At 46.1% G+C, this 10,000-nt stretch overlaps 1 protein-coding gene across 2 annotated transcripts in view; it reads left to right on the top strand.

Moving 5' to 3' along the window:
• Nucleotides 1-10,000, top strand: part of arhgef10la (Rho guanine nucleotide exchange factor (GEF) 10-like a) — a 277,194-nt gene that overhangs the window by 189,771 nt on the left and 77,423 nt on the right. For both annotated transcript variants that reach the window (XM_063214836.1, XM_063214835.1), the window contains one exon: nt 3,303-3,427. In XM_063214836.1, coding sequence (XP_063070906.1) covers nt 3,303-3,427 — 125 coding nt within the window. The remainder of the gene's footprint in view (nt 1-3,302; nt 3,428-10,000) is intronic.

Below are 10,000 nucleotides of genomic sequence, written 5' to 3'. Positions count from 1 at the left end.
TAATTGAATAATTAACAGAAGGGATTTTTTGTCCGCTTTTGGGGGGGTGAGGAGACTAATCTGGAGCCTGACTGACCTGCTTTCGGCCTCTGACAAGCCGGCCATCCGTGGCTCCAATTACATTATTTCAACAAAAACTGCCTCACTGTCTATCGTCCCAGCTTCCTTTCTCTCCATTTTAGCAAGTTTTCAGATAGTGTGAACATAGAGTCAAAGGTGCTAGTCAGAGGTGTCAATCCCGAGTTTAAAAAAAAAACCTGAAGCAAAATTGATACAACCTGTGTGGACGAGCACAGGCAGACTGGCTATTCAGTGAGGTCTCCTTTTTTAGAAGACAAATGTGGTGAAATATAGATCCATTTAATAATAATAATAATAATAATAATAATAATAATAATAATAATAATGAAACAAAATAATAATAATAAAATAAATAATAATAGTGGCCCTGCCGTGGTCTAATGGTGGGGCACTCGTCTGCCATGCGGCCGACGGGTGTTCAATTCCCAGCCCGTGGTCATTTGCCGACCCCTCCCCGTCTCTCTCCCCATTCACTTACTGTCCACCTCTCATGCTGTCCTGTCAATATAGTAAAACAAAATTGTAAATAAAATAAATAAATAATAATAATAATAATAATGTATATGTTTTATAATGCTTTTTTTAGACACTCAAAGATTTAAACCAAGCTTAACTGGAAAAAGGTGACTTAAGTACCCGTATCTAGCCCAGTGTTTCTCAACAGGGGGGCTTGGGCATGTATGTATGTAATATAATACATATTCGTCTAAATTGATAAGGTAATGTTAGTCAGTGGAATCTTTCATCTGCCATTTGAATGAATGAATGAATGAATGAATGAATGAGTGAATGAAACTTTATTGTCATTGTACAGGTACAACGAAATTGCATTACTTATATTTACGCACAATTATAAAATAAAGTAAATATAGGTTGCCCCAGTCAGCTGCAACTTCGAACGTAGGTCGTGTGACGTCTCCAAATGTGTTCCTTTTCTAAGCCTGTGTGGTATCGGATGCCCTGCCATTTTACGGCTTGTTGGTTTGGGGTGCCTTGAAATCTTTCATGAATTGAAAGGGTGCCTCGCCGAAAACAAAGTTTGAGAAACACTGATCTAGCCTATGTGCTGAGGCATTCTCTTGTTTATATAACCTTGTGTGTCAGAACACTGCAGGAACCTTAATAAAAAAAGCATTGTCCCTTCATACACACAAGGATGCCACAGTGTTGTCAAATACTGTTCAAATTACAACCTATGCACATAGCAATTCGCTATCACAACATCTGAAAATAAAGGCATAGGTGGCCTTCCCAGTGGTACTGTAGCTCCAGAGGCTCTGTGTTCTGGTGCTATTCGTTTGGCGAACCACATCAGTTAACCCAAGACAAACACGAGGTTTAATAAAAACCAAATCAAAGAGCGAGAGCCTCTCTCCACGGTGGGTCGACCATTAAAGCCCCCCGTATCGGCCTGATGCTGCAGTTTCAATTGGCTGTGTGTGTGCACTCTCTCCTTGCACACATGCGTACGTCTTGGTAAATTAGGCCCATTTGAGTTGTAATAGGGAGCGCCACTCTAAACTCCACTAATTGGCCCTTATATCTCTCGCGCCTGCCTTTCCTCCAACCACCTTCGCGCCCTCCGCTCGTCGTGCTGGGCGAACGGCATCCAAAACAAAGCTCTCCTGTCAAGACACCATCTCAGCTCTAGCTCCAGCCCTGGAGCCTGGCCGGCCAAATGAGCTTATATACCGGTACACGCCATTCCCGGGTTATTGTTTTTATTTATTTATTTATTTGTTTGGGGCTGGGGTGGACCAGACTGAAATCACCGCAAAACTACGACATATAGATGGAGGAGGTAAATGAAAACAAACTGTTTAATTGCGCTCCCTCCCCCCTCCACCACCACCCATCCCCTCCACCAACACCACTACCACAAAAAACATTCCCTCTAGCCACGACCGGGTAATTACGGCTCTGCCCAAGAACTCAATGTCTGGCAGGTCCAGAGATGTGTTTGGCACAGGAGGCAGCTCCTCTTAGCTAAATGTGCGTTTGTGTACACATGTGTTCAAGAGTGTGTGTGTGTGTGTGTGTGCGTGGGTGGGCTAGCTAAGCGATTATAAGACTTTTTTCAGTGTCTGCTGAATTTCAGCATTGATTAACTGAAATGCTGATTTTTTTTCTCTCCTACTGCTGTATTGTATTGCATTGTTTCTCTCCCGATGTCCTAAGCCTCGGGAAAGCTCATTAACTTTTTGCTAAATGGCTGCACTCTGTTTTACCTCTCCTCGATTCCTGCCTGGCCAGATGAGAAATTGAGGAAGTGCCATTTACCTGCTGTCACGTGTGTGCCCGCAATTGAAGGTGACATTTGCAGTATAATGGCTCTGGCTACACTGAGTCACAGCCAAAGTGAATGGAAAGGCAGAAAAAGACACGGATACAGAGAAAGACGACTGCTCTGTTGTTGCTGTGACGACGTGTACTCTTCATCTTTTCCTGTTTTTTGTTGTTTTTTTGTAAATGCGGACCGCATTTAGAGAAAGTAAACCTGTTCTTTCAGGGGAGCATTTCTCAAAACGATAGTTGCTTACTATGTTAGCTATTTTGTTGTTTGCAATAGAATTTCCCGTTGACAACTACCCAAGATGTTAACAGCTAACAATTACGCTTTCGAGAAACGCACCCCTGGTTTGTGACTGCATAATGGATAGCCTTCATACACAGACATTGACTTGCTTGACCTTAATTAGAACATACCGACTTAATGTGTGCTTTGCCAATTAAAATGACTCTAACTCATGCCTTTATCAGAAATAATAACATTCCATATTATGTAAATATTTTGATTATAGCTACATGCAAGAAATAGGGGTTGCCAACCATTCCATGCCACTCCATAGCAACGGTAATGAAGATGAACTGCCAATATGTCTCTCAAAAACCTGTTTTTTCTTTCTTTCTTATTTTCTTTCTTTCTTTCTTTCTTTCTTTCTTTCTTTCTTTCTTTCTTTCTTTCTTTCTTTCTTTCTTTCTTTCTTTCTCTCTTCTCTCTCTCTTCTCTCTCTCTTCTCTCTCTCTCTCTCTCTCTCTCTCTCTCTCTCTCTCTCTCTCTCTCTCTCTCTCTCTCTCTCTCTCTCTCTCTCTCTCTCTCTCTCTCTATCTATCTATCTCTCTCTCTATCTATCTATCTATCTATCTATCTATCTATCTATCTATCTATCTATCTATCTATCTATCTATCTCTCTCTCTATCTCTCTATCTGCGTCTACAGGGGAGGAGAACACTCCTGGGTGGCATTGTGAGGAGGAGGACGAGAGGAGCCGCTCCCCCTTCTGGTGCCCGCTGCTGGCCTGCCGCGTGCCCGTCTTCCCCGCCATGAAAGCTGCCGAGCGCAGGGTGAGTCAAATCTCCTCCTCCCCAGGGGTGTAGTGGGCGCGGTATGCGGCGGTACGCAGTCCACCCACTTCTCCTGAAGTCAGATTTAAAAAAAAATATTCTGCCCATGTTTGAATACAAAAAGGAATGATCACATAGCAGGATTGCAGGTGATTGACCAAACAGATGAAAACGGAGAAACAATGACAGTAGATTAAGGACAGTTAGGGGGTTTGACATGATAAGTTGCCTAATTATTTGATGATGTTAAAAATCGCGTACCCCCACTTTAAAAATCCCCACTACACCGCTGCTCCTCCCCCTCCTCCTCCCTCTTCCTCCTCCCTCTTCCTCCTCCCCCTTCCTCCTCATCCCTCTCCCTCCTCCTCCTCCTCCTCTTCTCTATTCTGAAAGCTTCAAAGTGCTGGCTGAGAGAAATATCTTTGGAACTGCAGGTAGGTTATTGGGTATTAGAGGTTATTGGTTACAGTCCCTGGAGCAAAGTGGGGTTAGGTGCCTTGCTAAATGGATGGTCCGTGGATGGTATGAGATTCAAACCCACAACCTTCCGATTCCAAAGCCAACTCCTTAACCACTGGGTCACAGTTGCCCCTTTCTCCTCTTCCTCATCCTCCCTCCTCTTCCTCTTCCTCCTCCTCTTCCCGGTTCAATGCAGGTGAGTGAAATATCTCTGGCCTCAGTATCAATCACATCCCCCCCACTCCTCTTCCCCTCCTCCCAACCACAAGAAACTTCCACCTCCCTCCCCCGCCATCCTCCTGCTCTGGTTACTTTCACCACTACCGCTGTTCATCGCGGTGAGTGAAATATCTCCGACCTCCCCGCCCCTCCTCTTCCTCCCCCTCCCTTTACTCTTTCCTCTATCGGCCACAAGAACCCCACCACCTCCCTCCTCCCACCCTCCATCCTCCTGCTCCTGCCAGGGTTGCCAGATGAGGCTGATGATTTCCAGCCCAAAAAATGCTCAAAACCCGCCTAGAAGCACAAAATCCCGCCCAATTCTATTGATTTCAATGGCAAAAATTGGGCAGGTTTTTCTGCTAGATGCCATTTTTACCCGCACACGGCCATCCTAAGTAGCCCAATTGGGCAGGAAACAGCCCAATCTGGCAACATTGGCTCCTGCTAGCTTCCCCACCACCGCCGCCGCTCTTCAGCGCCCTGTCCAGCACTCAATCAATACCTGCATTCACTGGCCCTTGAAGAGCCGGCGAGGGAGCGAGCGAGGGCTTTTGAGGGGGTGAGAGCTTTATGGCTTTTCTTTGGGAAAGACAAGCGGCCCTCTCGTCTCGTCCAGACACAGTTGTATATTACAGCCCATTGCGGGCACCTCGCTGTACACAGCCGGAGCGGCCCCCATCATCCCTCATCGGGCGGGAAATTGAAGCCTGTGTTTGTGTCTTCACCTCACTGTCTCGTATCATGTACTGTGATGTGTACCGTGGTGTGCACCGTAGTGTGTGCGTGTGTGTGCGTGTGTGTGTGTGCGTGTGTGTGTGTGCGTGTGTGTGTGTGTGTGTGTGTGTGTCTGTGCGTGTCTGTGCGTGTGTGCGTGTGTGTGTGTGTGTGTGTGTGTGTGTGATGTGTACCGTGTGTGTGTGTGCGTGTGTGTGTGTGTGCGTGTGCGTGTGCACCGTAGTGTGTGTGTGCGTGTGTGCGTGTGTGTGTGTGTGCGTACGTGTGTGTGTGCGTGTGCGTGTGCGTGTGTGCTTGTGTGTGCGTGTGCGTGTGTGTGTGTGTGTGTGTGTGTGTGTGTGTGTGTGTGTGTGTGTGTGTGCCTGTGCGTGTGTGTGGGTGTGTGTGTGTGTGTGGATGAGTGCATGTGTGTGTGTGTGTGGTGTGAGTGTGTGTTTCCAAACACACAGTACTACAGTATGTGTTTATCTCTGTGTTAAAAAAAACATGTCTGTCTGTCTGATGCGAGTGTGTGTGAATGTCTATGTGTGTATTTGTGTATGTACAGTATGCGAGTGTGTGTGAATGTCTATGTGTGTATTTGTGTATGTAGTATGTGAGTGTGTGTGAATGTCTATGTGTGTATTTGTGTATGTACAGTACTGAACTGTATGCCTGATGGGGCAGGATAGAGTAGTACAACAGGGAGGATGTTGCTGGTACACCAGCAGACTGGTGGAATTTACAAGGTGACAGGGAGGCAAGTCTGGCAGAGGGCCCCGCGAAACGAACGAGGATGCCCGATCGATACCGCCTGCTCAGACTTAAGGAGCCCCTCGTAGATCAAACTGTGAACTTGGGTGAGAGACAGACTAAGAGGGTTTCGGCGTCTGTCAAAAGGGTATAAGATCAATTTTCCACGTCGTCTGGGAAGATGATATTTTTCTCTCTCTCTGTCTCTCTCTCTCTCTCTCTCTCTCTCTCTCTCTCTCTCTCTCTCTCTCTCTCTCTCTCTCTGACCGGGAGCCTTTCTACCTGTAATGCATTTAGCGAGTCCCACAGAGTTCTGGCGCTATGGTGGTGGTGGTAGTGGGTGGGGGTGGTAGTGGTGGTGGTGGTGGTGGACGGGGGTGTGCTGGGTGCAGTATTACCCACAGCCACTCGAGGGAAGATGTTATAAAGTGATCACGCAATTACCTTAATGACTGCGGGACACTCGAGCATAAATCAATAGAACCGCATTAGATTAAGCTCCCACATTCTGCAACCAACGCCACCGCCCCCAACCCTTACCCCTTTAGTCTTGGCGGCGGATGGGCCAGAGCTGTGTGGGAGAGAGTTTAATCGTGAGTGGGTGAGGATGGGGTGGGGGTGTGTGGCTGGGTGGGGGTGGGGGTGGAGGTCCCATCTGGAACAGCTGTAGGAGTTCATCAGGGATCTTAGAACTCAAAGTCTTGACTCTCGACTCTCGACTCCCAAGACCTGAACCAGTGCAGTGGTCTATTCATCGTGCCGCTACTCCAAGTCTGTGGGCTGGCTGTCCACACACTGTCATGGACCCGTCCATTAGCCATTCAGTGCTAGTACATATATGCACACACATACGCTCTCTTGCACGTTCACTCACTCACTCACTCACTCACTCACTCACTCACTCACTCACTCACTCACTCACTCACTCACTCACTCACTCACTCACTCACTCACTCACTCACTCACTCACTCACTCACTCACTCACTCACTCACTCACTCACTCACACACTCACACACTCACACACTCACAAACACACGCACTCCAGGGTTGAAAATGAGCACCCGTCCACCCGCCAAGGACGGGTAAATTTCAGGGCTGACGGGTAAATTTTTCAACCCACCAGTCACTTTTAGTGGTAAACATAGCTAGTGACTGGTAGATTTTTAAATCTACCTGCCACAGTGACTGGTGGGGAAAAAAATTAAGTTCCACCCCTGAGCACTCACGGAGAGAGACACACTCGCAGAAAGCACAAATCTCCATTCTTCCCATGCCTTGTTTTTCTCACAGGAGGTCTGCTCTCTTCTCGCAAAGCCTCCGACAAATAGACATTTTCATTGGCTTGCACCTCACCTCATCGATCCTCTTCTATCTCTTGCATTCTCCTTTCTCCCCCTTCTTTTACCTCCCTTTCCCCCTCTACCTCTGGATAAAACAGTGGTTCTCAATCTATTTTTTAAAAAGAAACGCCCCCTTGTCCTCATTACAAGTCTTCCAACACCCCTTTGACATCATCATAAGACTGACAACGCCCCCCTTAGTATTATAAAAATGAAATGGACTAATGTCCCCCCAAATGTCAAGTAAGCACCTACCTCTCTGTATCCCTCTCAGCCCTTCCCCCCAGAGCCAGAGATTCTTTAAGTATATAGAGATATGCCATCGTAATAGGTTGCTATGGGCACCTAACGTGACCAGGTTCCGGTCTGCCTAAAGGGACGTGTCATAATACTCCTAGCATTGAATAGAACAGTCCTTAGGTCTGCCTAGGTCTGCCTAAAGGGGGATTCCCCCCCCTCCCCCTTGCAATAATAGAACCCGGAAACAATGGGCCAATGGAACCTCTCTCTCTCTACTCTCTCTGCCAGAGCTCTTCAGCGCCCCCCGTTGAGAAACACTTGGATAAAACAACAGGCTGATGAGCCAGGCTGCTTGGTATGTTGAAGTCCCCGTTGACCTAGAGGATTGGGGCTCAATCGCTAATTTGAGAGAGTGGGGATCTGGAGATTCTTGAGTGACATGTTGAGGATGATGGTTGGGTGAGCGGTAATTGTCCTGAGAGGGGGTGGTGTTGGTGGTCGGCGGTGATCATGGTTGGAAAGTCGGTCGGAGGAATGATGGATGGGGGTTGATGGCTGGAGGGTTGGTGATTGGTGATTGGGGGAGCAAGGATATGTGGATCGTTGATTGGCAGGGGGGAGGGTGATGGTGATGATGGTGATTTCTGCTGGGGTGGGGTTGGAAGGGTGGAGATGGTGATGATGGTTGCTAGGTTGGCGGTGGGGATAACGACGGTGAGAGGGTTGAAGCTGGTGGTTTGAGGGTTGGATGCTGAGGATTGGAGGACTGGCAATCTTTGAGTGGCAGGTGGAGCATGATGGGGGGGTGGGTTGAGTGGTCGTGGTTCTGCCAATGGTGGTGGTCGCAGGGTTTGAGGTAGTGATGGTGGTTGGATGATTGGCGGTGGGATTGGGAGTGTTGGTTTTGTGGTTGCGGGTGGCTAGTGGTGGTGGTGGTGGTTGTAATGAAGAGGGGAATAGAGACATTTCCCAAACGTATTGCACACATCCGTATACATGCAGGAGCACAGAAGGAAAAAAAAGGTTGATGGTTGATGGTGGTGTAGTATTGGTGTTGGGGATGATGGTGGTTGTTAGAGTGTGTGTGCGTGTGTGTGTGTGTGTGTGTGGGGGGGGGGGGGTGCAAACGCCATATGTGACAAGTGCCAAGGTTTCTTGCGTATTTGTTTTTTTGACAAGACAGGCAAGATGGTGCAGTCGTGAGAAAGCTGAATAGCTGCTGAAAGAACACACTTGATGGCTTGTACTATCGTCACAAATTATTTCTGAGGGACATCTTGGATGGCGTATGTGGTGTGCGCACATGAGCTGTGTCCTTGCTCTGGGGCCGCACACTGTGCTGCTAACGCTTTCTGTGTGGCAAGTACCGGATAATATTCATATCTGGGAAAAAAAATCAATCAGTTCTCTCTGTCATACGTAATTTATCCCAGAGTCCTTGCTTCCCTCACAACCGTTTGTGGTTAAGGTGGCTATGTACACGGAAGTGTGTGTGTGTGTGTGTGTGTGTGTGTGTGTGTGCGTGCGTGCGTGCGTGCGTGCGTGCGTGCGTGCGCGCACGGATGCATACATGCCCATGTCTGTGTGTATGAACCACTTGTACACATACCAAACCCAGTCCCAATCACACACATTCTTATATCTGCCGTTACATGGTAACAATGTGCACTGTGTATTGTAGGCAATTCAAAGTTGGAGCGATTGTGTGCATTTGCTCTTTTTGGAATCGTGTCCCAAAATACTGTACCTTCAAATCTGTAAATATTTGGACAGCCTTTTTTTTGTTAACATTAAATGATTTCTGTTCTGTGTACAAAACCTGCATGCTTTCATTTTTTTCAGTTTAAATACATTTGAAGTCCCATTTGTCATTTTACTGGAGAAGTAAATTGTACAACAAAGCAATGTTTTACATAATATTCAACAAAAAAGGCAGAACGAGTACTTACTGCATGATTGACAATAAGTATCCTATAGGCCTATATAATATATTATATGCTTACATACATTAATATATTATATAATTATTATACACTGTTCAATTACCTCCGCAAAGGAGTCTGTCTGTCTGTTTTTCAGCAGGATAACTGAAAAAGTTATGAACGGATTTTGGTGAAATTTTGTGGAGATGTTAGAAATGACAAAAAGAACAAGTGATTCAGTTATGGTGGTTGAATTTTTTTAAAGGATTCCACACCATTGCGGGATTGACATTGCAGTTTCTAACTCCACAAAAACAAGGCAGAAAGACTGGAAAATAATTAGGGTGTAACATAGTAAAATGTTCTATCAAACACCTTGGCAGAGGTCTGCACTCTCTCAGTGTGTTTCACTTACAGCTCCAGGCCACTTTATTAGAATAGCATGAAAAAGTTGATTTATTTCCATAATTCCATCAATAATGTTAAACTGTCATGGATTGTAGATGCATGGCCCAGTTGTTTAACTATTCCAATCATTCAAGTTTTTCTTTTTACATAATTTGGCCTTCCAGCTCAAAAAACCCATGAATTGGGGAATTCACATCATTAAAATATTGTAATAAAATCACAATTTTCTTCATCAAAATTCGTTTCACATCAGTGCACATCCACTCAGTTGAAATTTGGTACTTTCTACATAACATGCAATGTTCAATACTTGGTTAGGACTCTCTCTGTCTTAATAACGGCCATGATGCGTTTAACATTGAAGTCAATGGCAGAAACAGTGCATGGGAGTAATGGAAGGCCAGATATCCTTGATGCTTTGCTGTCAGCTGTTCTTGTTTGCTGACCTGGTGTCCCACACTTCACTCTTCAATATACCCTGTAGATTTCCATGCCACGTTTTGTCGCTAACTC

Source organism: Engraulis encrasicolus, chromosome 14 (assembly GCF_034702125.1).
Source record: "Engraulis encrasicolus isolate BLACKSEA-1 chromosome 14, IST_EnEncr_1.0, whole genome shotgun sequence".
Classification (NCBI taxonomy): Eukaryota; Metazoa; Chordata; class Actinopteri; order Clupeiformes; family Engraulidae; genus Engraulis; species Engraulis encrasicolus.
This window is presented reverse-complemented; position numbering and strand designations above follow the sequence as displayed.